This window comes from Oncorhynchus kisutch, linkage group LG7 (assembly GCF_002021735.2).
Source record: "Oncorhynchus kisutch isolate 150728-3 linkage group LG7, Okis_V2, whole genome shotgun sequence".
NCBI classification, from domain to species: domain Eukaryota; kingdom Metazoa; phylum Chordata; class Actinopteri; order Salmoniformes; family Salmonidae; genus Oncorhynchus; species Oncorhynchus kisutch.
This window is the reverse complement of record NC_034180.2, coordinates 44,933,038-44,960,862: the sequence shown is the minus strand read 5'-3', so window position 1 is coordinate 44,960,862 and position 27,825 is coordinate 44,933,038. Positions and strand designations below refer to the sequence as shown.

At 40.8% G+C, this 27,825-nt stretch overlaps 3 protein-coding genes across 11 annotated transcripts in view; 2 read left to right on the top strand and 1 right to left on the bottom strand.

The window, feature by feature from the left end:
• Positions 1-10,905, bottom strand: part of LOC109894652 (unconventional myosin-VI) — a 111,896-nt gene extending 100,991 nt beyond the window's left edge. For 2 of the 3 annotated variants that reach the window (XM_020488278.2, XM_020488279.2), the window contains exon 1: positions 10,700-10,905. The gene's annotated coding sequence lies outside the window, so the exon portion shown is untranslated. The remainder of the gene's footprint in view (positions 1-10,699) is intronic. The other variant, XM_020488280.2, reaches the window with a different exon arrangement.
• A 6,133-nt stretch (positions 10,906-17,038) lies between these two features.
• Positions 17,039-22,442, top strand: LOC109893980 (collectin-11-like). Of its 6 annotated transcripts, none has more exons than XM_020487196.2 (7): positions 17,039-17,299; positions 17,809-17,939; positions 19,263-19,334; positions 20,076-20,147; positions 20,244-20,297; positions 20,393-20,488; positions 20,695-22,442. In XM_020487196.2, the coding sequence occupies exons 2-7, from the start codon at positions 17,810-17,812 to the stop codon at positions 21,102-21,104; spliced, it is 834 nt and encodes a 277-aa protein (XP_020342785.1). In that variant the 5' UTR covers positions 17,039-17,299; position 17,809; the 3' UTR covers positions 21,105-22,442. The 6 variants fall into 6 exon arrangements, with proteins under 6 accessions (XP_020342785.1, XP_031685023.1, XP_031685024.1 ...); XM_020487195.2 differs by having other exon boundaries at positions 17,045-17,299; positions 17,785-17,939; XM_031829162.1 differs by having other exon boundaries at positions 17,050-17,299; positions 20,713-22,422.
• Positions 22,443-22,576: 134 nt separating this feature from the next.
• Positions 22,577-27,825, top strand: part of LOC109893979 (doublecortin domain-containing protein 2) — a 42,445-nt gene continuing 37,196 nt past the window's right edge. Inside the window, exon 1 of one of the 2 annotated variants that reach the window (XM_031829161.1) lies at positions 22,577-23,360. In XM_031829161.1, coding sequence (XP_031685021.1) covers positions 23,350-23,360 — 11 coding nt within the window. In that variant the 5' untranslated portion in view covers positions 22,577-23,349. The remainder of the gene's footprint in view (positions 23,361-27,825) is intronic. The other variant, XM_020487193.2, reaches the window with a different exon arrangement.

The window sequence follows — 27,825 nt, the reverse complement described above, 5'->3', positions numbered from 1 at the left end:
AGAGGTCCAGGGAGAAGACATGGAAGCCTGAGAGGAAGACAACCAAAGCTTTATTTTCTAGACCATCATTTTACAGATGTATGTTGAAAATGTTTTTGGGAGATGCGATGGCTCATTGGGGATCATTCAATATTCCCTTTTGTTGTTCAGTGAAATCATTCTTCATGTGAAGAGTCAACTCATTTTTAAAAAACTATTTAGTTACAAATTGAACTTAAATGATTTCCATTGAAAGGATTTAATAATTTGCAATTATGTCTACGTATGATAAGGTAAAAGCTTTATGTTTCTGTCTCCATATGATATGGTAAATATATCCAATGCAAAAAACATCTACATTTAAATGATATTAATTTGCATATATTTCCGTTAATTCCCACAGAAAGTTTCCACCTCTGAATATTCCCCAAAATGACGCTAGCGTCCCACCTGGCCAACATCCAGTGAAATTACAGAGCTCCAAATACTTAACCATAAATAAGCATACATAAAACATACAAGTGTTATACATCGGTTTATAGATGAACTTCATGTTAATCCAACCATGGTGTCAGATTTCAAAAAGGCTTTACGGTGAAAGCATACCATGCGATTATCTGAGAACAGCACCCAGTAGGCAAATCATTACAAACAGTTACCAGCCAAGTAGAGGAGTTACACAAGTCAGAAAGAGATAAAATTAATCACTTACCTTTGATGATCTTCATATGGTTGCACTCACAAGACTCCCATTTACTCAATAAATGTTTGTTTTGTTTGATAAAGTCCCTGTTTATATCCAAAAACCTCTGTTTTATTTGCGCGTTTTGTTCAGTAATCCACAGGCTCAAACGCAGTCACAACAGGCAGACGAAAAATCCAAATAGTATACGTAAAGTTCATAGAAGCATTTCAAACGATGTTTATAATCAATCCTCAGGTTGTTTTTAGCCTAAATAGTCGATAATATTTCAACCGGACAATAACGCTGTCAATATAAAAGGTAAACAAGAAAGGCTCGCTCTCGGTCATGAAAAAGCTCTGGGACACTGTAGGGTCCACTCATTCAGAGTGGTCTTACTCCCTAATTTTTCAGAATACAAGCCTGAAACAATTTCTGAAGACTGTTGACATTAATGGAAGCCATAGGAAGTGCAATTTGAGTCCTAAGTCAAAGGATACTGTAATAGCATTCGATAGAAAACTACAAACATTTTTAAAATCCCATTTCCTGGATGTATTTCTCTCAGGTTTTCGCCTGCCAAATCAGATCTGTTATACTCTGACATTATTTTAACAGTTTTGGAAACTTTAGAATGTTTTCTATCCAAATCGACCAATTATATGCATATCCTAGCTTCTGGGCCTGAGTAGCAGGCAGTTTACTTTGGGAACGCTTTTCATCCGGAAGTGAAAATAGTGCCCCCTACCCTAGTGAGGTATGATATGCCACACCTGAAATAAGCTACATATTTTGTGCTCTTTAAAGATTGACAAACCTGAAATTTTAGCCACAAGCAGACTTCAACATCAAACAGTACAGTAGAGGAGCATTTTGTATGAATCATAATTATTATTACTTAAAAAAAATGGGCACAATGTTTAAATTCAGAGATGCTACGCTATAACATTATAACATTATATAATCAGTGCATAATTTTGTGTTCTTTGCTTATGCCATATTGATAGTGTCTGTTACACCAAAGTAACAGACACTGCTTATCAAATTAATCATCACAACAAACCAGCCACCTAATACAGGTCCCATGTGGTTAGCTTCGACTCGAACATGTAATCCTCTTATGGCTCCTAAGCCCCAACAGAAGTGAGATATTTGTGAAGACTGTTGAAGTGTAATAAGGTGTGGTCAGCAGTCAGCCCTTGAAAATAAAAAACAGTCTGAGGAGAGATGCACAGACATAGACACCAGTGCGGTCATGGAGGAGACCAGGGTTCAAAGGTTAAGGTGTGTTTCCTGGAACACACATACCTCCTGCCTACTTCTAGCTTCCTGTTCCCTCTATAGAAGAGAGGATATGGAAAATACATTGGGATATCTGCTCTGCTGCAGTCTGACCGGATGTAGGGAGGAGTACAGTGGTGCCGGGTGTGTCAGTGGCCAAGCAAGCATTACAACCTAAAGGAGCCCATACATGGCTCATCAGAGAACGAGGGGCATACTAGTAAAATCTGTTATTGTACAGAACAGAGAGCATTCATTAAGCACATTATGAATTAGCCTAGCGCAGCGTTTCCCAAACTCAAGGGGTGGACGTTTTGGTTTTGGCCCTAGCACTACACAGCTGATTCACAACAAAGCTTGATGAGGTCATTATTTGAATCAGAGGTGTAGTGCTAGGGCAAAAACCAAGACCTGCACCCCCTTGCGGTCCCCAGAACAGAGTTTGGTAAATGCTGGCCTGGTGCATGAGGACATAGGTCTCCAAGCGTAAACATTTTGATGGTTCTAGACACAGACTGCTGTTGATAACAAGCCAGAATTATGCCACTTCAATCTTTTTGTGATGCTTATTTTATGGTAAGTGAAGCATCATGGCAAGCACATTTAGTTCCTACTTCCTAGCTTTGTCCAACAGCCATTGGCTGAAACTAGCTAGCTTTATTATGTCTAATACATTTAATGTGTACACATGCATAATTCTTGCCTGACAACTTTAATCATGTTGACATTATACGGATGGATATTTAGTCAAATTTTGGAGCATTTATCAATCCAATACTAGCTATATTTACCAAATAACAGCAGATAACGTCAAGTTAGATAACGTTACCTTTAGCCCTGAACTATCACTAAACAGCCCAATAATAACCTAGCTATACAAATGGCAGGCATTAGCTATACAGCTAGCGTCTGTAGTTAGAAAGCAAGCTATAGCATTGTGAGAGACGTTAGGTCGGTTTATACTTGGTCTAACGAAATGTCTGTAGACAATTAGAATACGACAAGTATCGCTAGTCAAAACATTTCATTTTTACTACGTTGAAATGTCTTTAGACAGTCTCTGCAACTGTCAGTTTCCTTGTTGCAGACATGAAATAACTTAACGTCTCTGCGACTGTCGCAACTAGAGAATGACCAATAACCCGAGCCGCTATTAAAGTCGGGCAAATATTGCTCTGCACTTGCTCTCCTTGTCAGATATGACATTTTCTACTAAGCTATAAATGTGCATTGCCTTTGAGCTAGTTCTCATAGTAGCTTCAGAAAGTGATATGAGTGATGGAGAGAGATGTGAGGAGAACTGAAAAGGAACAGAGTTACGGCCTCACTCTATCCAATCATAGCAGTAAGCAAGTTACAAAGCACCCAGTTCTTGACAGATAGTTGAATAAGCAAATCGAGTCTTCCTTGCAGCTGAATTGTTTAGATGTGTCCTGGCAGCTGAAAAATATACACTGAACAAAAATATAAAAACGCAACATGAAGTGTCCCATGTTTCATGAGGTCAAAAAATAAATAAAAATGTTCTATAGCACAAATATCCTATTTTTCTCAAAGTTTGTGCACATCCCTATTAGTAAGCATTTCTCCTTTGACAAGATAATCCATCAAACCTCGGGTGTGGAATATGAAGAAGCGGTTAAAAATCATTAATATTACAAAGGTGCACCTTATGCTGGGGACAATAAAAGGGCACTTTAAAATGTGCAGCTTTGTCACACTACACAATGCCACAGATGTCTCAAGTTGAGGGAGCATGCAAATGACATACTGACTACAGGGCTGTCGCCAGAGAATGTAACATTTATTTCTCTACCATAAGCTGCCTCAAATATCATTTAAGAGAATTTGGCAGTACGTCCAACCGGCCTCACAACTGCAGACCACGTGTAACCACGCCAGCCCAGGACCTCCAGATCCGGCTTCTTCACCTGCAGGATCGTCTGAAGTGGGTGGTGCTGAGGAGTATTTCTGTCTGTAATATAATCCTTTAGTGGGAAAAAAAATATTTCTGGATTGGCTGGGCCTGGCTCCCCAGTGGATGCACCCCTGCCCAGTAATGTAAAATCCATAGATTAGGGCTTAATGCAATTAAGTTGACTGATTTCCTTATATGAACTCAAACAGTAATATCTAACAGATTATTGCATTTTGCTTTTATATTTTTGTCCAGTATATATACACTCGATCACGGAAAAGGAGGAAAAATATAGTTTCAGAAGCATCCGTGATCAGAAATCATGTCGATGATAATTTTATATTCTCAAACTAACAGCAGTGCCTATATGATGTCCTTCCACACAGTCACGACATGCTGGGAGTGATGCTTCTATGCAAATATTGATAAAAACATTTTACATAGTATATTCATATGTATATATTCTTATTCCATTACTTTACTTAGATGTGTGTATTGGGTAGTTCTTGTGGAATTTTTAGATTACATGTTAGGTATTGCTGCACTGTCGGAACTAGAAGCACAAGCACTGCCCTACACTCGCAATAACCATGTGTATGTGACCAATAAAATTGTATTTGATTTTTTAAATAAGTCCCAAATCTGTAGCACCACAGACGACTATGCCATCTTAAAATGTACTCAGTTTCTCAAGAGATTTACCACTCAAAATTATTACTATTATGTTATGTAGTTAGATTACTTAGTTTTTACCCAAATGTATTGTTTGATTTTAAAATGTGTGCATTAATGCATTCATGGGTTTCTGGGGAAATGTCAAAATGTTCTAATTCAATGATATTGAATATAGGCCTCCTTGACCCCCCCAAAAAAATTTTTTTTTAGTTAGAGGCCCCCCCCTAAAAAATCCATATCTGCCGTGGTTACTGGGCTGCTACAGCAACAAGACCAAATCCATCTGTGATGAGACAGTGCAGGAGTTCTAAAATGTTCAGATAGAATTACCTACTTTTATTCCGACACACTCATAACATTAGTTATTTTCTGTAAACTCACCATCATTACCTTGTAAATAATGATGCAAACTGGAAACCACATATCATGAGGACACATTTATTGCAGCTGAGGATTTTAACAGAGCAAATTTGAGGAAAACGCTGTTGACTCCAACATGGCGGATATTTCTTTGGCTGGATTGGGCTCTGAGCGCCGTACTCAGATAATGCTTTTTCCATAAAGTTTTTTTTTTAAATCTGACACAGCGGTTGCATAAAGGAGTAGTCCATCTTTAATTCTGTGAATAACACTTGTATCTTTTATCAATGTTTATTATGAGTATTTCTGGGATTTGATGTGGCTATCTGCAAAATCACCGGATGTTTTGGAATCAAAACATTACTGCACGTAACGCGCCAATGTAAACTGAGATTTTTGGATATAAATATGCACATTATCGAACAAAAAATACATGTATTGTGTAACCTGATTTTCTATGAGTGTCATCTGATGAAGATCAAAGGTTAGTGATTCATTTAATCTATATTTCTGCTTTTTGTGACTCCTATCTTTAGCTGGAAAAATGGCTGTGTGTTTTTTTGACTTGGCTCTGACCTAACATAATCATATTTTGTGCTTTCGCTGTAAAGCCTTTTTGAAATCGGACACGATGGGTAGATTAACAAGAAGTTTATCTTTAATTTGCTGTATTGGACTTGTTAATGTGTGAAGGTTACATATTTCACGCACTGTGCTGCCTTTTCAGCGGAATGTTGTCAAGGGGTTCTGCTAGCGGAACGCCTGCCCTAGAAAGGATATGTTACATGTGGCCTCTGAGAATAACATTGACGTTTACACGGATATGGTGACTGAGTTCATCAGGAAGTGTATAGGGGATGAGGTTCTGTGACTATTAAAACTAGAGGTCGACCAATTAATCGGAATGGCCGAATAATTAGGGCCGATTTCAAGTTTTCATAACTTTCGGAAATCGGTATTTTTAGGGGCCATATTTTATTTTTTTACATCTTTATTTAACTTGGCAAGTCAGTTAAGAACACATTCTTATTTTCAATGACTGCCTAGAAACGGTGTGTTAACTGCCTCGTTCAGGGGCAGAATGACAGATTTTCACCTTGCCACCTCGGGGGATCCAATCTTGCAACCTTACAGTTAACTAGTCCAACACAATAACGACCTGCCTCTCTCTCGTTGCACTCCACAAGGAGACTGCCTGTTACCTTGGCTTACTGCATTTGCGTAAGTTGCTAGCTAGCATTAAACTTATCTTGTAAAAAAACAATCAATCATAATCACTAGTTAACTCCACATGGTTAATGATATTACTAGACATTATCTAGCGTGTCCTGCGTTGCATATAATCTGACTGAGCATACAAGCATCGAAGTATCTGACTGAGCGGTGGTAGGCAGAAGCAGGCTTGTAAACATTCATTCAAACAGCACTCTCGTGCGTTTTGCCAGCAGCTATTCATTGTGCGTCAAGCATTGCTCTGTTTATGACTTCAAGCCTATCAACTCCCGAGATGAGGCTGGTGTAACCGAAGTGAAATGGCTGGCTAGTTAGCGCGCGCTACTCGCTCTGAGCCTTAGCGTGGTTGTTTCCCTTGCTTTGCTTGGGTAACGCTGCTTCGATGTGGTGGCTGTTGTCATTGTGTTGCTGGTTCGAGCCCAGGGAGGAGCGAGGAGAGGGACGGAAGCTATACTTTTACACTGGCAATACTAAAGTGACTATAAGAACATCCAATAGTCAACGGTTAATTAAATACAAATGGTAGAGGGAAATAGTCCTATAATTCCTATAATAACTACAACCTAAAACTTCTTACCTGGGAATATTGAAGACTCATGTTAAACGGAACCACCAGCTTTCATATGTTCTCATGTTCTGAGCAAGGAACTGAAACGTTAGCTTTCTTACATAGCACATATTGCACTGTTTCTTTCTTCTCCAACACTTTGTTTTTGCATTATTTAAACCAAATTGAACATGTTTCATTACTTACTTGAGGGTAAATAGATGAAATTGATGTTAAAATAGTTAAAATAAGTGTTCATTCAGTATTGTTGTAATTGTCATTATTACAAATACATTAAAAATAAACGATAACGGCGGATTAATCAGTATCGGCTTTATTTGGTCCTCCAATAATCGGTATCGGCTTTATTTGGTCCTCCAATAATCGGTATCGGCTTTATTTGGTCCTCCAATAATCGGTATCGGCTTTATTTGGTCCTCCAATAATCGGTATCGGCTTTATTTGGTCCTCCAATAATCGGTATCGGCTTTATTTGGTCCTCCAATAATCGGTATCGGTGTTGAAAAATCATAATCGGTCGACCTCTAATTAAAACCTACCCAAACCAGAAACCATGGATAGATTGCAGCATTCACAGAAAACTGTGGCGCACACCACATTTAACAATGACAAAGTGACTGGGGATATGGTTAAATACAAACAGTGTAGTTATTCCCTCCGTAAGGCAATCAAAAACAAAGTGGAGTCGCAATTCATCGGCTCAGACAAGACGTATGTGGCAGCGTCTACAGACAATCACGGACTACAAAGGAAAAACCAGACATGTCGCAAACAACGACTTCTTGCTCCCAGACAAGTTAAACACCTTCTTTGCCCACTTTGAGAAAAACAGTGCCCCCGACGCAGCCCAAATCCAAGGACTATGGGCTCTTGTTCTCCGTGGCCAACGTATGACATTTCAACGTGTTAACCCTCGCAAGGCTGCCGGCTCAGAGCATGTGCAGACCAGCTGGCTGGAGTGTTTACGGACATATTCAATCTCTCCCTATCCCAGTCTGCGGTCCCCACATGCTTCAATATGTCCACCATTGTTCCTGTACCCAAGAAAGCAAAGGTAACGGAACTAAATGACATTCGCCCCGTAGCACTCACTTATGGGATCATGAAGTGCCTTGAGAGGCTAGTTAAGGATCAAATTACCTGAACCTTACCGGACACCCTAGACCCACTAATTTTCTCACACTACACTACATTCATTGACTACAGCTCAACCTTCAACACCATAGTACCCTCCACGCTCAACATTAAGCACGGGACCCTGGGTCTGAACCCTGCCCTATGCAACTGGGTCTTGGACTTCCTGATGGGCCACCCCCAGGTGGTGAAGGTAGGAAACATCACCTCTCCGTTGATCCTCAGACCCCTCATGTATTCCCTTTTCACCATGATTGTGTGGCCACGCACGCCTCCAAATCAATCATCAAGTTTGCAGATGACAACAGTAGTAGGCCTGATTACCAAAAATGACGAGACAGCCTACAGGAAGGTGGTGAGGGCGGAATGGTGGCAGGAAAATAACGTCTCCCTTAACGTCAACAAAATGAATGATCTGATCGTGGACTTCAGGAAACAGCAGAGGGAGCACACCGTTGTCCACATCGACGGGACCGCAGTGGAGAAGGTGGAAACCTTCAAGTTCCTTGGCGTACACATCACTGACCATACGAAATGGTCCACCCACACAGAAAGTGTGGTGAAGTCGGCACAACAGCGCCTCTTCAACCTCAGGAGGCTGAAGAAATTTGGCTTGGCCCCTAAAGACCCTCAAACTTTTACAGATGCATAATTGAGAGCATCCTGTCGGGAAGTATCACCGCCTGGTACGGCAACTGCACCTCCCACAACCGCATGGCTCTCCAGAGGGTGGTGCGGTCTGCCCAACGCATCACCAGGGGCACAATGCCTGCCCTACAGGACACCTACAGCACCCGATGTCACAGGAAGGCAAAAAAGATCAAGGACATCAACCACCCCACTATCATCCAGAAGGCGAGGTCAGTACAGGTGCATCAAAGCTGGGACAGAGAGACTGAAAATCAGCTTCTAGCTCAAGGCCATCAGACTGTTAAATGGCCATCACTAGCCGGCTTCCACCCGGTTACTCATCCCTGCAACTTAGAGGCTGCTGCCCTATATACAGTGCCTTCGGAAAGTATTCTGACCCCTTGACTTTTTCCACATTTTGTTACAGCCTTAATATAAAACGTATTAAATTGTTTTCTTCCCTTATCTATAAAATAAAATACAACGGAAAAATGACATTTAAATAAGTATTCAGACCCTTTATTCAGTACTTTGTTGAAACACCTTTGGCAGCGGTTACAGCCCAGAGTCTTCTTGGGTATGACATTACAAGCTTGGCACCGGAGCTCAATTTCGAGTCTCATAGCAAAGGGTCTGAATACTTATGTAAATTAGTTATATTTGTTATTTTTAATACATTTGCAAAAAAAAAATCTATAAACCTGTTTCGCTTTGTCATTATGGGGTAGTGTGAGAAGATTAAAGAGGGGGGTGAAACTATTTAATCCATTTTAAAGTAAGGTTGTAAAGTAACAAAATGTGGAAAAAGTCAAGGGGTCTGAATACTTTCCGAAGGCACTGTACATAGACATGGAATCACTGGCCACTTTAATAAATGGAACACTAGTCACTTTAATAATGTTTACATAGTTTATACATATGAGATGAGTAAAGCAGTATTATATTGTACATTGCTCGTCTTAATATTTATATTTCTTAATTACATTCCTTCACTTTTAGATATGTGTATCGTTGTGAATTGTTAAATACTACTGCACTGCTGGAGCTAGGAACATAACCATTTTGCTACACCCACAATAATATCTGCAATAATGAATAAAAAGTATCTAAAGTTATGACATTGTCAGCTATACACGTCATTATTTGAACTGGCTAGCCAGTTAGCTGGCATCGACCCAAAACATTGCTTAGAAAGTTACTTTTAGTTGCCTGGCTTGCAAGGTTAACATTTACTAAATTCACTTTTAAATGGATGGGTTTATTTGTGTTAAAATAAAAATATCCACTTAGAGGAAAAAATTGTAATCTGCTTTTAATAAAGTAGTACAATTTCATGTGAGTATGTTTGGGGAAAACATCCCCCCTCCAGTGGAGCAAAAAAGGGTCATACATCAAAACCTCATCATGGCGAGAATATTCAGTGAGATGTGCAATGTCATTTTGGTTCCGATATTTTATTTATTTAAAATAAGATACCTACACTTTAGCTTTTAGGAGTCAATTACTCAAATGTGTAAATACAATGCACTTTGCTCCATAGAAGGGTGAGTTTTGCCCCGACAGTAGGGCAAAACACACCCTTTCTATTTCATTAATTAATTCTGCCCACCTATTTCTCTATTTCTCTTAGTGTAATGCCTAAGGATAGCCATTACACACACCATACCAAACGTTGCTTATTTCTGTCAGTAAATAGACCAGGGATCTCCATACCTGTTCCTGGAGAGCAACCCTCCTGGATGTTTTCGCTCCAACCCGAGTCGTAACTAACCTGTTTCAATTTATCATCCAGCTAATTATTAGAATCGGGTGCGCTAGATTAAGGTTGGAGCAAAAACCTACAGGACGTTCGTCTCCAGGAACAGGATCGGAGAGCGCTGAAAGACATTTTCCCCAAATTACCTTACTGTATGGTATTTGGAGCACCGACAAAGTGTGATCTCGGCCGACAATAGAATGAAAGTTGTCGCGGTGACATCATGAACAAACGTTACCGACATGTCACTAGACCAACTGTAAATTGTTTTAGCCTATGCAAAGCAAAATACAAATGAATGCATATTGTATCACTATTTCGACTAATAGTTGCTGTAGCTAGCGATCTCTCACTGTTAGCTAACTGTGTTCACTCCATCATAACATATAGCTAGCCCCCCTCCCAGCTAGCCACGAGCTAACAAGTGCAGCATACTAGTTAGCTATATTGTTTTCGAAGATATCTAAAAAGTGAGGGACTTACAACAATGTATCTCTCAAATGTTACGTCTGTGTTCTTGATGTGGCTCAACGAAAACGGGTTCAATTTCCCACATACAGAATATCCTTGAGACAATATCCGAGCTTTTTCTCTTGGTACTCCGTCCAGCACTTAAACACAGCAGCAGGCAGCCTCCCAGAGCGGAGCAGACTTCAGTCCAGACCAGCTGGGAGGCAGAGATGACGTCACGGGGAACGAACTTTCCAAGTGCAGGTGCAGCCATGTACAGTAACAACCATCGTCATTCTCCTCATCATACCTGTAGCATTAAAAAGGTATAAGTTATATTAGTTGTAACATGACTGGATAGTATTTGAATACGAATGCAGATTGATGATTATTTATATTGAAGGATATTTATTTACACTTGATAACAATAAAAGTAATGCATATCATTGTTTAATGTTTATATAGGATTGCTTTTAAATGATTGTATGCTTCCCCTTTTCACCAGATGAGGATGGAACTAAAGCACTGAGGGCAGATGAGACTGCAGCAAATTGGCATACAACATCAATGGTTACACACCTTTATTGAAACATGCGAACTTCAGACCCATAAATATTTGAGGCTAGTCATTTAAAACTTTATGAAGACATCCTATCCCCCATTGAAAGTCAACACTGGGTTTGTAAATCTAATTTGGACATCTGATACCCATTGTATCACATTTCCCATAGGTAGAACGCGTGTAAACATGACATGCAACATTTACATGTTTACTTTCTTTGCTCATGCTATAGTCCTGTCCTCAGTGTCCAGTTCACACATAAAAGACAACTGCACAGCTAATACAGCACAATGCTGGCCAAACAGTTGTTTAGGCCTATATTTTCTGCAAGTCGCATTTTCTGGGTAATTGACCACAAGGGTAAACCATTGGAGGAATGAACCTCTGTCCAATTGATTGAGGTCAGTGAGAACATCTTATTGACAACGACCCAAGGAAGAGTGGCCTTAACTCCTGACTTCAGTTGCACACAAATCTTCTGTTGTATTATTGACTGTACGTTTGTTTATCCCATGTGTAATTCTGTGTTGCTGTCGCACTGCTTTGCTTTATCTTAGCCAGGTCGCAGTTGTAAATGAGAACTTGTTCTCAACTGGCCTACCTGGTTAAATAAAGGTGAAATAAAAGGTCAAAATGAGGCTGAGAATAGAAGGAAAAGGAAGCATCGTCTTTCAGGGAGGGACTGTGACATAACTGGAGAGCTGAGCTGTTACATGGAGGCTGTGCCAGAGGAACAATTTAATCAGATTAATAGAGCAGTACATCTGAGGCTGAGCTCCCATTGGCTCGGTTGAGCCCACAGACTGTCATGCAAGCCAGGCTAGACTAGGGAATCCCCCAGCCAGAGATGGGAGTGACCAAGGGACTAGACAGAGCACATGATGAAACTGCAGTTAAATTAATATCCCTCCTAAAGTGGTTTGAACTCAACGTAGCAAAAGTCGTTTTTGCATAGGAAACAGGTTGTTGCCCATCTGCTTCATAAAAGGACCACTAAACAAAACTTGGTCCTTAAACATTCACTTTAATAATGCTCACTGATCTTTAAGTGTTTTTAGGACATTTCATCTAAAGTTAACATTCATTATTAATTCACTCCAGATGCTAGGCTTCTTGCTCAACAGATTGGCAATCCAACAATGTGTCCCTCACAAATAATTCAAGTGCTAGAAGAATTCAAGCTAAAAGGTTCCCTCTGAAGAGACGTTCGAAAAGGTACAAAACATGTTATAATTCAGACTCATATGTCTCCGACATATTTTTGAACAGGACAGTAAGAATCACCGGAGCCTTTTCTAGAACAAAGCTCCATCTGCACTGAAATTCTTCTAAGTGATTTTACTGTGATGCGACAATAAGGGAAGAATCATATCACCATCCTATCAACCAATAAACAAACAGTCACAAGTGCAGCCCCCCAAAAAATATATAAAAATGCCTTTAATATACATTTTTAAAAGTTGGCATATATACAAGAACAGATTTGGCTGTGTACAGGTACAGCCATCTGTAAATAGCACACCCGACTACCTCATCCCCATATTATTACTTACCCTCTTGCACCCCAGTATCTCTACTTACACATTCATCATCTGCACATCTATCACTCCAGTATTAATGCTGAATTGTAATAATTACTTTAGCCTATGTATTGCCTACCTCCCTACATTTGCACACATTGGACATAGATTTTTCAATATTTATTTTCTTTTGTGTTATTGACTGTACGTTTGTTTATGTGTAACTCTGTTATTTTTGTCGCACTGCTTTCCTTTATCTTGGCCAGGTCACAGTTGTGAATGAGAACTTGTTCTCAACTTGCCTACCTGGTTAAATAAAAGGTGAAATAAAAAATAAAAAACTGAAATCCAGTGAGACACAGGAACTAAAGGTGCTACAGTGCCTTCAGTAAGTATTCACACCCCTTGACATTTTCCACATTTTGTTGTGTTACAGACAGAATTGAAAACATGTTGATTTTGTATCACTGATTTACACCCCATAATGTCAGTGGAATGTTCACAAATTAATAAAAAAAGGAAAATCTGAAATGTCTTGAGTCAGTAAGTATTCAACCCCTTTGTTATGGCAAGCATAAAAAGGTTCAGGAGTAAAAATGTGCTTAACAAGTCAGATAAGTTGCATGGACTCACTCTGTGTGCAATAGTGTTCATCTCTGTACCCCACATATAAAATTATCTGTAAGATCCCTCAGTCAAGCAGTGAATTTCAAGCACAGACTCAACAATGAAGACCAGGGAGGTTTTCCAATGACTTGCAAAGAAGGGCACATATTGGCAGATGGGTTTAAATGATTATTTATTTGTTTAAATAAAAAAAGCAGATATTGAATATCCCTTTGAGAATGGTGTATCAATACACCCAGTCCCTACAAAGATACAAGTGTCCTTCCTAACTCTGTTGATGGAGAGGAAGGCAACCACTCAGGGATTTTAGAGAGGCTGGACTGAGGGCATGTAGGCCTGTTGTAAGACCCAGATGCAGACAGTGTCGAAGTAACAAAAGTGTATTACTAGAACAGGGGCAGGCAAAACAACAGGTCAAGGGCAGGCAGAAGTCAGTAATCCAGATTAGAGTCCAAAAGGTACAGAACGGCAGGCAGTCTGAGGGCAGGCAGAGGTCAAAACAGGAACTAGAAACAGACAAGCGCAAAGGGAAAACCGTTGGTATGCTTGACGATCAAAACGAACTGACAACATACAGAGAACAAAGGTGTAAATGCACAGGGGATAAATGATGGGAGATGGGAGACAGGCACAAAGACAGGTGAACAGATCACACACAACTAGACAGGATATATGCTTTGATTTAAACAAAATACAAAAAAGGCAAATAGTTTGTTAACACCATCTACTCTACTTCGCTCACGAAACAGTTATTCAAGATGATCGAAATGCATAGGCTATTCCCACTCAAATGCATAGGCTATTCCCAATCAAATGCATAGGCTATTCCCAATCAAATGCATTGGCTATTCCCAATCAAATGATTGGCATACTGATACAGTTTCACAGGTAAAACATTAATAATTATACTTCATGATTGACAGTGATGATGGCCTATAGGTATGCCTAACTTGGTGTTTGAGTATATAAAAAGAATATGTGGGCATAGGCAGACATTGCAATTGGAAGATTCATTTTATATTACAGGGATCTGGAAACCTAATCCAGGAGATCTACAATCTTGCTACCATCATTGCAACTCTAATCTAGCACACATGATTCTAATAATTAGCTGGTTGATAAAATGAATGGGGTTAGTTACAACTGGGGTTGGAGTTACACCCTACAGGAACAGGGTTGGAGAGCCCTGCAATGATAGGCTACATCTGTCGGCACAAACTTTGAGGAAATTATGACATAATTTACATATTGTTTGCGCCCCCTCATCTAAAAAAGAAATCTAAATAGCACTACACCACTGCAAATCAGATCTGTGGTAGGTCTGTAGCCGTGGAGTCTGTGTGCTGCATGTGTTCCCCCTTGGCTTCATCCATCGGAGCAGAAGCCAAAATGCAACCTTCCTGTGCTCATTATGAACAGGGTAAATAAAGGACCTTGAATGACAACACCATGGCCAACTCCTCTTTACACCCAGAGACTTTGTGCTGCTATTTTGATCTACCGCTGACCACATTGTAGTCTTCTCTATTTACATTGTTTCACAGCCTACACTTGGATTAGCGGACACTGTAATTCATTAAACTTGACTAGATTATTTTAACGCACCAGCATTACAATACAACGTATACTATGCACAATTTCTGCAATAAACAGATGTATTGCGGTGCTTTAGTTTTTTTGGGGATGCGCTACAGAAGGCTATATTGGTCTGTTTATACAGGACTAGTAAAGGCCAAGTGAACTACTTGATTTATTTAGATAATAAACAAAATATATATATATATATATAATTATGCTGGAAATTGAACTAATTTGAATCCTGGTCAGGAGAAAAGGAAAATATATCATTTTCCCTTTCAGATTCATTGCAATCATCTAAAACATAAATCAACAGTAGGACAAAATGCTTACCATTCTTCCCAACTTCACCAGACACTGATGTGGCTAAATCAAACTATATTTACAATGCCGAGTTAACGATCAACTAGACTGTAGTCTCCTCCTCACTCACCTGAGAGACACTGCTGCTGATTCTCTATCAGACTCAGACCATGGACCCGTGGGGGTGGGGCACACACTGAGCTCTTCATGGCCGACCACAGCTCCTCTCCTCCCCTCTCCTCTTTGGTGAAGTCGCAGTCTGGAGCCGCTGGGCCTGGCCGAACCTTGGTGCTGCTGCCCGCGGGGCTGAAGAACAGTGACATGGGGTTGGTGGAGGTGTAGTTCATCAGGAACCCCTTGTCTAGGTCACTCTCTGCCTCCTCCAGTCAAGTTGGAGACACAGGCTCATGCTGGGGGTCATCTATTCCAGGAAAGCAGATGACTGCCAGGAACCAGTGTGCCCTGGGGTAAAGAGGGTGTTTTGACATTATTTTTCAATGATTTTACTGAGTTACAGTTCATACAAGGAAATCAGTCAATTGAAATACATGTATTAGGCCCTAATCTATGGATTTCAAATGACTGGGCAGGGGCACAGCCATTGGTGGACCTGGGAAGGCATAGGCACACCTACGTCAAAACAATAAACATTATGTCAAGGATAAGATTTTCTCTACAGTAGGCTTTTTCTGAAATGACAGTGAAGTAGCAATTAACCTGCATTTTCTAGGAGATATTTTTTTTCCCTTGGGCTATTCCTCCATTTGAAGATGTAGCACACAGTCATTCCTATAATACATTATAGATTTGAGAGTGTGTTTGAAACCGATAATTATGTTTTAAATAAGGGAATATTTCATCATTGGGTATTATTCTGAGAAACTACAGCAGAGGCAAATCCATGTTGGAAGATTCTGCTTTGGACAACCACTCCTGGAGAGAGTACCTGGCTAACCAAGAAGTACTCACCACTGTCGATGGTATATAAATAAATAAACATATTGACATGAGATTGTTAACGAGAAAGCAAGAAACACATACCATGGCATCTTGTCATCAGACTCAATATGCAGGGAATTGGCATTTCCTATTGTCAACTGTCTATTTGCACAAAGTCGTGTCAGTCAGCACTACAGACAGAAACTGATGGACATTAAAACATATCTTAAATTGAGGATATCCAAATCCATTACAGCCACCACACTACGTACTTTCACACACAAACAATAACCAAAACATTTTTTTTTATTGGGATTAACAAACCATGCAAACATTTAGTTAAGACTAAGACAAACGTGGCTAGCCAGTTTGCTCGCTAACTTGACTTGGGTTGCATTACGTTCACAGATATTATTGCTGGATGACGTAACTTTGACTGTTCTTTCATTCATCTAGCAAATACTAGCCTTTTTTCATCCCAGAACATATCTGCAATGCTGAATATGACCAAAATGATTCGCACGAACACCTGTGACCACCTGTCCGTGGGTAGAGAGTCCATTTAAGAACCAATAACATGGTCGATAACGACCAACTCCGCTCATCAGGAGCACCGGACCATGTAAAATGAACTCAAATCTAGTCACGTTCAACGTTGATTCTATGCTTCAGAAGCCGCGTTTTGAAATGAAGACAATATTTTCTAGTGGACAAATTCATATTGGTCGCTCCCCGTTTGTTCCGTTTGCTTCCGTTTGGTTCCAAGAGTAAACGGTAAACAATTTCCGTTGCAAAACGTTTTGCTGCAGACCAAACATTTTGCAACGGAATCGGACTAATGAATACACCCCAGATGTGGATGACGTCAGTGACCCCCACACTTTCCCATCCAATTATCTCTGAGACCCCAGCCGCCCCTGGCTTTATCTGTGAAACTGTTTATGGAAGGCCTTTCACACACATTCTATGGTCCTGAGGAGGAAAAATGAAATCCTTTGAAAAGACCACCAGTGTGCAAGCCTCTTAAAACTCACGAGGACAATTTGGGAAAATCTTCAAACTGAAGCTACTTGCTGCTTTGGAATCTGGAAAACAACACAAAAGGTAGGTTAAATGTAGAATTATTGATGTGACTCCAGGCCCACATGATTTGCTGTGTATGCCATGACAAAGCAAGCTTGGTAAAAAAAACAATTTGTGGGGTGGGGGGAATGTTGTTTGTATGTATGCGATCTGTCACAACACTTTCTTGTTTCATCTGGAATGTCCCAAGGCACTGTAAGGGAATTTAAGCCTGGGAAGAACATTTGGTCATAGGTCAAGAAAAGTTCTCAATCACATTGTTTTGTACTGAGTGATGTGATAGTTGATTTGAGGTCTAAAATCAGTTGTTGTGATGTACTGTATGAAAGCAAACGATCAAATAGGCCTGAAGAATCATTGCTCATATCTGCAATAATTGTACCACGGTGCCAACCATGACATTGTATTTTCTCAATTGTCTGCCAATCAGTCTTACCTCGGCTCTCCTGGTGTCTGTTTGTGTGTGTGTTTGCCAGTCAGTGAATATCTAATTAAATGTCTTTCAGTCCATCAACCCGTCCATGTTGCAGGATGAGAGCAGAGGAGCTGATGCCTTGTGTTCTTATCACTCTGCTGGGGCTGACCCTGATGGAGTCAACTCATGGACAGCACATGTCAGATGAACCCTGCTCCGTCCAGATCCTCGTCCCAGGACTCAAAGGCATATACACTGAGTGTACAAAACATTAAGAACACCTTCCTTATATTGAGTTGCACCCCCCTTTTGCCCTCAGAACAGCCTCAATTCGTTCGGCATGGACTCTACAAGGCGTCGAAAGCGTTTCACAGGAATGCTGACCCATGTTGACTTCGATGCTTTCCACAGTTGTTTCAACTTGACTGGATGTTTTTGGTTGGTGGACCATTCTTGATACACCCAGGAAACTGTTAGGTGTGAAAACCCCAGCCGCATTGCAGTTCTTGACACACTCAAACCAGTGCCCCTGTCACCTTCTACCATACCCCATTCAAAGGCACTTAATAAAAAATTTGGTCTTGCCCATTCACCCTCTGAATGGCACACATGCACAATACATGTCTTAATTGTCTCAACGCTTAAAAATCCTTCTTTAACCTGTCTCCTCTCCTTCATCTACACTGTTTGGAGTGGATTTAACAGGTGACATCAATAAGGGATCCAGTTCCTAATGTTTTGTAGACACAGTAGAGCCCCACAGTAGACTTGTCATAATACCCATAAAACCTAGAGGTCAAACAGGGAAATGGTTCCAATTGTTTTTCCAATGTTACATTTCCCCATACAGTGTATATTTTTTTTAAAGCTTAAAATAAGGGCTGTGTTTTGTGTAGTCTTACCCCGGTGTGATGTTTTGATATCCGTGTAAATCTCTCTCAAACAAGGTGACTTTTATCAATATATTCGTCTCTATTTACACTGATTCAAAAATACTTTTTAGCATCAAAGTATACATCAAAACTACAAATCCCTGCACATCATCTCTAGCTGACACCTTTGCTAACAGGTATTGTATCAATTTCAAACTTGCACAAGATAGTTCACAGAATTGTCAATTTATAGAAATGTAGCCAATTTATTAATTACTACATTTAGCTAACATTAGATAGTCAATCCAGAGATTCTTACCTTTGCCTCGATTCAACATGGCATTTGTAGTTCTTTATGATAGCCACATTAGCAGCTAATGAGCATTTCATTTTTGGGGTGTAAGTATAGGAGAATATATTGATAAGTCACCTTGTCCTAGAGAGATTTACACGGTTATCAAAACATCACACCAGGGTAAGCATGCACGAAACACAGCCCTAATTTAAATGTTTCTCAAATCCCCTGTGGGAAAAATGAATGGTGGAAAAACGATTGTAACCATTTCCCTGTTTGACCGCTTGGTTTTATGGGTATTAGGACTCAGACTGTGGTACTCTATACACTTATTCCAGAGTTGTGAGGTTGTTGATTCATGAAGCTTTTTTTAATCCGTGAAGCTTTCTCTCCATTTGACAGGAGAGCCAGGAGAAAAGGGAGAGAAAGGGGCACCTGGGAGACCAGGAAGATTGGGTCCACTAGGGGAGATGGGTAAGCATCCATCATTGAAAATAGAAACAAATACAATGTGCAGTATTCTCTCTGTACAGGTGCTATGCTTCATCCCTCACAATATCACAAAATGTTGATGACTCATCTATGAAGGCTTTGGAAACTTGAGAAATATATTGATTTTAAATGTATGAGTGGTCATTTTTACAGTTTCAGAGAATGCTGAGGGCAGTTTGAGAATTTGGTTGTCATGAAAATCTGTTTAAACACCCCTTCTGATTGATCTTTGGAAAAGGTATTTGGATAACCCTTTGGCTTCTCATTGTGGTGCCTCATTATATTTGTGGACAAATGTATTTTACAAGAGACGAAACCATACAGATTTGGTTCAGAATGGTTTAAAATAATCCAATTTCCCTTAAGAACATGATTCTAGAGTTTATTTAATTGGACAGTTATTGTCTATAAACTAGGGTAAAGATCACAGTATGCACTGACAAGAATTTATCCTACAGGATGTTGTGATCTGATTACTTCGCTGCTTGGCAGTCCAGAGCAACAAAATGTTTACTTTAGGTCAGAGGTTGTGTGAGAAATGTTACCCAGAATCCCCTGAATCACTGACAGGTGCTGACTGCAGCTGTTGATGATGAATGATGCGGCTGACATCGAAGATAGATTAAATTCTCACATGGAGGCTTTGTTATTTAACCCAATTATTCATTTGATTCTGAAATCAGTCACAAAAACCTAGTTACAGTAACACATGTTTCCCTGCAGGACATACTGGAGTTAAAGGACATAAGGGTATTATAGGACGTTATGGGAAAATGGGCCCCTGTGGAATCAAAGGTAGGAATAAAAAAACAGAAGATCATGCATTTACAACAGTGTTTTGGGATGCATTACCATATTTCCCATGTACTTTGACAATGTTTCCACACTCAGGTTTAAAAGGAGATATGGGGGATCCTGGGCCAATGGGCCTGAATGGTGATCCAGGTACAACATGTATTTGTTTGGGGAAACAGTACAGGTCTAGTTAACAATAAGTCCACCAAGAGTATGGAAAATATGCATTCCTTTTATCTCATCAGGTGTTCCATGTGAATGCACACCCCTGAGGAAGATGATTGGTGAGATGGACATCCTAGTGGCCCAGTTATCCAATGAGATGAAGTTCATCAAAACTGGTACGCTTTTAGGATGTCTAGTTTATAGTAAAATATGAATGTTGAATTAGGAATTTCCAAAGAGTAACGCAGAGGTAAAGACATCAGTTTCCTTTCCGTATCACTCTCATCTATGACCATTTGGCTTTGTTTGCTTCCATTCCACAATGTGAATGCTGGGTATATATGTCAGTGTGATTATAGAAATACAAGTGCTCATTTTTCAGCACTGCCCTCCCCTGCAGCTGTCGCCGGCATCAAAGAGACCGACAGTAAGGTCTATCTACTGGTCAAGGAGGAGAAACGCTACACCGATGCAGAGGTCTATTGTCAGGGAAGGGGTGGACACTTGGCCATGCCCAAGGACGAGGGGGCCAACGCAGCCATCGCTGGGTACATCACTGAGGCGGGCCTGAGCCGGGTGTACATTGGCATCAATGACATAGACCGTGAGGGCCATTTCACCTACGTGGATCGCTCCCCCATGAGCACATTCAGCAAGTGGAGGGAAGGAGAACCCAACAATGCCTACAGGGACGAGGACTGTGCTGAGATGATGGCGGCGGGGGACTGGACAGATGTGGCCTGCCATCCCACCATGTACTTTGTGTGTGAGTTTGACAAGGACATTGTCTGAGGGGAATTTTGAGAGTGGTAGTGAGTTGGAAGGGCAAAGGCCTCATTGGAGCTGCATGACAGAGAGAGGCTATAATTATAGAGAAGCCTTTTATAGTTATACAGATGATGTTCAGTATGAAACATTATTTTGACACAGCTGCATTTGTTTAATCACCCACCAGTGCTAAATATCATTGTACAGTTTAGAATATTGTGTATAGAATACTGTGTATATAGTTGTGTAAAAACAAGGTTTCTTCTCAGTTTTTCCAGAATTCTGCTTTTTTGACTTGAAAGTTTGAATTGAATGGATGCTGTTTTTATAAACCTTTGCATTGAATGGCTACAGCAACTTTTAATATGGACCATGCAAAGTCAACAAAGTAGTGAGTAACTGTAGATGCAAAATGTATTTACTATTACCCAATACATGTTGGAAAATACACAAACATGTCTTGTAGTATGTTCATATTGTTGGTCTGTTATCTTTTTATAAAAGTAATTTCTTGGAAAGTGCACTTACAGGAACAATAGACAAGCTAGCTATGTAGGTTGGCATAGAGTAGTTGGGGATGGGCTTGAAAGTGTTTGTGAGGTCTGTCAGATGTCTTGACTTCTGCCATGTGCCTTGACTTCAATGATGGTGCAGAGTTCATGTAGCTGACATTATCCAGATAATTAATGGTTTCTGGTATGTTATGGGATATTCATCAGCAAAAAAACAGAAAGAAATAAGATTTTGGGACATATCATAATGTCTGTTTCACCAATAGGCTTTCAACGACTGAATGCAGTATCTATTCTAAAATATGGAAATGTATGTCCTTTTAACAGAACAGTGTCCTCAGGGATGCAGATGGTGAAATATGTGATTTGGTATTGCTCATTTGCCTGTAATGTACAACATAATCACTGATACTAATAGTAGTTCATTTATTTTTCTATTTACAAGTAAACGCTATGTAACTGTCCTACTGGTGTATTTTGTAGGTTACCTCCACCTAGTGGCTAATAGTGAAACACTCCTACCACTGTTCACTGTTGATCTCCTCACATAGAGCTATCGGGAATGTTACCAAATTAAAATGGAAAGATAGACACAAACCAGATGTGGCTATTTCTAGAAAAACATAATATACTGACACCACATTCAATTTCAACCGGCATACCTTGCATGTGAACCTATTAACTTATATAGACTAACAGGTTTATGATGCTTGCAGATCATCTACAATTTAATTTTAAAAATCCAGTCCTTATAATGACCTTTTCCTCTCATACCAATGTTTATAAAATATGTAACATGTTACTCTATAGGCATACCTCTTATTTTATTTAACTAGGCAGGTCAGTTCAGAACAAATTCGTATTTACAATTACGGCCAAACCCTAACCCGGATGACGCTCAGCCAATTGTGTGCTGCCCTATGGGTCTCCCAATCATGGCTGGCTGTGATACAGCCTGGAATTAAACCAGGGTCTGTAGTGAAGCCTCTAGCACAGTGCCTTAGACCGCTGCGCCACTCGTGAGCCCCAAATTCAACCAGAAACAGAAGCAAAAGGTCTGTCTGCACATGATGTAATCTGGTGAAAACATTTGAAAAGATGCCATTACCTTAAGGAGCAATTGAAAGGTAAGAAACAAAAATGACATGTGATCAGAAAATTGTAACAGTAATCGTTTGCAATGAGGACCAGATTCAAATTCTATTATACTGTAGTTCCATCTAACAACACATCACCTTATTGTGATAGATTATGAGTGAGCAGCATTGGTAATCTCCTTCTGTCAGGAGCTGACAGTCTTAATAGGGGAATATTCATGTTGGAATGGTGCCCCTGACTGGAACTCCATATATGGGCATAGCTGTCTCATCTAAATGTATGTTGGAATTGTGTCTTTGCAAGAACTCCATGTATGGGCCTGACAGGAACTCATTTTGTGGGCGTAGTAAATTGTTTGCTAAATGATTACACCTGAGTTCTATCTGAATCAAGAGTTTTTATGCTAGCACAGTTTGGTTTTCATCAGGTCGTCAATTGATTATGGATGCTTTGATTGCTGATTGCTTTTAAGACTGTGCCTGTTGATACTTTACAAGTGTAACTGTCTCAGAGGGTTTTGGGCTGGGGAGTTGGAAACAAGGTAGCAGAGTAGGATCTCGGGGATCTAATAACCAAGCCATATGTGGCACTGGGGAATGTTCCTCCATGGTTCTTTCCAAGGCCTTATGAGAATTTGATTGTGGAATAGGAGTGGTGTGATGTTGGTAATGTAAGTACACAAGTAGATCAGTTTGTTGGTAATAATTTGTATTCCTTTTTGACAGTAACAGGTTTAGGAGTTCTGCCAATCCAGCACCTGTTAATTGTTGTGTTCTAGCCTGAGAAAAATAAAGTTGTGGTCATACCTGTGGTACACTGGGGGAGATGTTGCCAGAAGATTCTGACCCTACTCTTATGCTTGTTTACACTGAGCTGCACTGAGGTCTGAACACTGATGGTTACATTATGGCACTGTGGAATTGGTGCTAGATATGGGTTGGAAAATGCCACTGTACTCAATGTTACCTTTTTATCCACACTGAAACATTGATTGAAATACAGCAAATGTTTTGGAAAACTGCCCTTTTCGTTCTCCAGCAAGCTAGTCACCACAGCCATTTTGGAATGGCAGTATCAGCTCCTTAGTAGTTCAATGCGACGTGCCATAATGGCTACTGCTAGCTAGGATGAGGATGAAAAGGGCAGTTTTCTGAATTTTTTGCAGTATTTCAATTTTGTCAGTTTAGCAGACACTTATCCAAATCTGTCACATGTGCTGAATACAACAGCTGTAGACCGTACTGTGAGTTACTTACAAGCCCTTAACCAACAAAATGCAGTTAAACAATTTACAAAATAAACTAAAGTTTAAATTAATAAAACAGAATGAGGCTATATACCGGGGGTACCGGTACAGAGTCAATGAGCGGCTGTACAGGTTAGTCAAGGTAATTTTTACATGTAGGTAGGGGTAAAGTGACTGCATAGATAAACCAGCGAGTTGCAGCAGTGTAAAAACAAAGGTGGGGAGGAGGGGGTATTAATACAACTATTCAGTGGTGTAAAGAATTTAAGTTGTACTTAAGTAGTTTTTTGGGGAATCTGTACTTAATTTGACTATTTATACTTTTGCAACACTTCATTCCTACAGAAACTAATGTGCTTTTTACTCCATACATCCATACACAAAAGTACTTGTTACATTTTTAATGCTTAGCAAGACAACATGCCTGGTCATCCCTATTGCCTCTGATTTGGCGGACTCACTAAACACAAATGCTTAATTTTTAAATATCTTTGAGTGTTTGAGCATGCCCCTGGCTAACTGTAAAAATAACAAATTAAATGGTACCATCTGGTTTGCTTAATATTGTCACGCCCTGGTCTTAGTATTGTGTTTTCTTTCTTTATTTGGTCAGGCCAGGGTGTGACATGGGTTTATTTTGTGGTGTGTTTGTGTATGTTTTTTTTGTTGTTGTAGGTTTTGGGATTGTGGCTTAGTGGGGTGTTCTAGCAAAGTCTATGGTTGCCTGAGGCGGTTCTCAATCAGAGGCAGGTGATTCTCGTTGTCTCTGATTGGGAACCATATTTAGGCAGCCATATTCTTTGAGTGTTTCATGGGTGATTGTTCATGTGTCTGTGTGTTAGCACAAGATAGACTGTTTAGGTTTTTGCGTTACGTTGTTTTTGTATTGTATGTTTTTTCGTCTTCATTAAATATGTATCAAGAATACAACGCTGCATTTTGGTCCGATCCTTGCTACCCCTCTTCGTCAGAGGAGGAGATAGTAGAAAACCTTAACAAATATAAGGAATTTGAAATTGGTTATACTTTAACATTTGATACATATATATGTATATTTCCAACAAAATACTTAGACTTTTACTCTAGTGTTTTACTGGGTGACTTTTACTTTTCTGTTAAGGTATCTTTACTTTTACTCAAGTATGACAATTGGATACTTTCTCCACCACCGTAAATAGTCCGGGTGGCCATTTGATTAATTGTTCAGCAGTATTATGCTTATGGGGTAGAGCCTTTTGGAGCTAGACTTGACGCTCGGGAACTGCTTGCTGTGCATAAGCAGTCTATGTCTTTGATAATTTTTGGGCCTTCCTCAGATACCGCCTAGTACATAAGTCCTAATTGGCAGGAAACTTGGCCCCAGTGATGTACTGGGCTTTACACACTACCCTCTGTAGCGCTTTACGGTCGGATGCCGAGTAGTTGCCATGCAACCGCCATTCTCTCAATGGTGCAGCTGTGGAACTTTTTGAGGATCTGGGGACCCATGACAAATCTTTTCAGTCTCCTGAGGGGGAAAAGGCATTGTCGTGCCCTCTTCACCACTTTCTTGGTGTGTTTGGAGCGTGATCGTTTGTTGGTGATGTGGATACGAAGGAACTTAATTCTTGACCCTCTCCACTTCAGCTCCGTTGATGGGGGCGTGCTCGGCCCTGCTTTTCCTGTAGTCCACAATAATCTCATGTCGAGGGACAGGTTGTTCTCCTGGCACCACACTGCCAGGTCTCTGACCTCCCTATAGGCTGTCTCATCATTGTCGGTGATCAGGCGTTTCACCGTAGTGTCGTCAGCAAACTTAATGACGGTGTTGGAGTCGTACTTGGCCACTCAGTCGTGGGTGAACAGGGAGTACAGGAGGGGACTAAGCACACACCCTTAAGGGGCCCCCGTGTTGAGGATCAGTGTGGCAGATGTGTTGTTGCCTATGCTTACCACCTGGCGGTGGCCCGTCAGGAAGTCCAGGATCCAGTTGCAGAAAGAGTTGTTTAGTCCCAGGTACCTTAGCTTAGTGATGAGCTTTGTGGGCACTAGTGTTGAACGCTGAGCTGTAGTCAGGGATCAGCATTATCACATAGGTGTTCCTTTTGTCCAGGTGGGAAAGAGCAATGTGGTGTGCGATTGAGATTGCATCATTTGTGGATCTGTTGGGGCGGTATGTAAATTGGAGTTGGTCTAGGGTTTCCGGGATGATGCTGTTGATGTGAACCATGACCAGCCTTTCAAAGCACTTCATGGCTACTGATGTGAGTGCTACAGATTACCTTCGCTTTCTTGGGCACAGGGACTATGGAGGTCTGCTTGAAATGTGGGTATTACAAACTTGGTCAGGGAGAAGTTGAAAATGTCAGTGAAGACACTAGCCATTTGGTCGGCGCATGCTCTGAGTACACGTCCTGGTAATCCGTCTGGCACCGCGACCTAGTGAATGTTGACCTGTTTAAAGGTCTTGCTCACATTGGCTATGGAGAGCGTGATCACACAGTCATCCGGATCAGCTGGTGCTCTCATGCATGCTTCAGTTTTACTTACCTTGAAGCGAGCATAAAAGGCATTTAGCCCTTCTTAGTAGGCTTTCCCTTTGTAGTTCGTAATAGTTTGCAAGCCCTGCCACATCTGACAAGCATCAGAGCCATTGTAGTAAGTCAGTCTTATTTATTGATTTTTTGCCTGTTTGATGGTTCGTCTGAGGGCATAGTGTTTTTTTTTTATAAGGGTCCAGATTAGTGTCCCACTCCTTGAAAGCAGCATCTCTAGCTTTTAGCTCAGTGCTGATATTACCTGTAATCCATGGCTTTTGGTTGGGATATGTACGTACGGTCACTTTCGGGATGATGTCGTTGATGCACTTATTGATGAAGCCGGTGACTGAGGTGATATACTCCTCAATGCCATTGGAGGAATCCCGGAACATATTCCAGTCTGTGCTAGCAAAACTGTCCTGTAGCGTAGCATCCGCGTCATCTCCAAGGTGGCATAGCAGTTCAGACGTCTTTTGTCCTCGTCTTGTCGTGTCCTATATATATATATATATATATTTACAACTTTTTCACATACATTCTATTTTTATTTTCCATCAACTCATCTTCAAAACACTCTCCTGCAACCCGCCTCACCAATATATATTTATAAAAAAGTATTATTTACCTCAGATCTGTAATCCTCCAAGAAGCTAGCCAGAAACTCCAGGAGGCTGGCCTGAAACTAGCCAGTAGCTAATCTAGAAGCTAGTTCAGAAGCTAGTTGGCTCCTTTACTGGCAAGTCGTTGGTGTTCAGCTAACCACGGTTTGTGGTCATCGGCTATCCTTTGGCTCGAAAGTCTATCGCCAGTTCTGTACGGCGCGGCTCGGAGCGGAGCATACCGGACCAATTTTTCTCTCCATGTCCCTGGATTTCGACTGCTCTCTGGACATTCATGCCCGGATCTCGCAGCTGGCTGGCTGCTATCCGTGTGACTATCGGCCTTCGTCGATTCCGGAGCAAACATCAATTGTTCCGGAGCCGTCTGGCACCGCGACCTAGTGAATGTTGACCTGTTTAAAGGTCCGTCAATCACTCCTGAGTTCCATCAATCGCACCTGGGCTGCAGTCGCCTATCCGGACCCGTTTTGCTGCCTTCGCGGAGCCCCACCGGGCCTTCACAACTGGACTGCCGACGTTATCTACCCGAAGGAGTTATTCGGCTGGCTCCTCCGTCGCGACGTTACCTGAACGCCCATCTGCGGCCTGCTAACCGTTAGCTGTCTTACCGGCTGCTATCTGAATAGACAATCGGACATATATATATATTTTGTTACAACCCTCCAGGCAAGCTGGAGGGTTGTCGGGCCGACTCTTTTCTCTGTGTATATCAATGATGTTGCTCTTGCTGCGGGCGATTCCCTGATCCAC

Coding starts and splice junctions, on each gene's coding strand:
- LOC109893980 (XM_020487196.2), top strand. CDS start 17,810: ATGAGAGCAGAGGAGCTGATGCCTTGTGTTCTTATCACTCTGCTGGGG. Junction 20,148..20,243: donor GGGCCCCTGTGGAATCAAAG/GTAGGAATAAAA, acceptor TTCCACACTCAG/GTTTAAAAGGAGATATGGGG. Junction 20,489..20,694: donor GATGAAGTTCATCAAAACTG/GTACGCTTTTAG, acceptor CTCATTTTTCAG/CACTGCCCTCCCCTGCAGCT.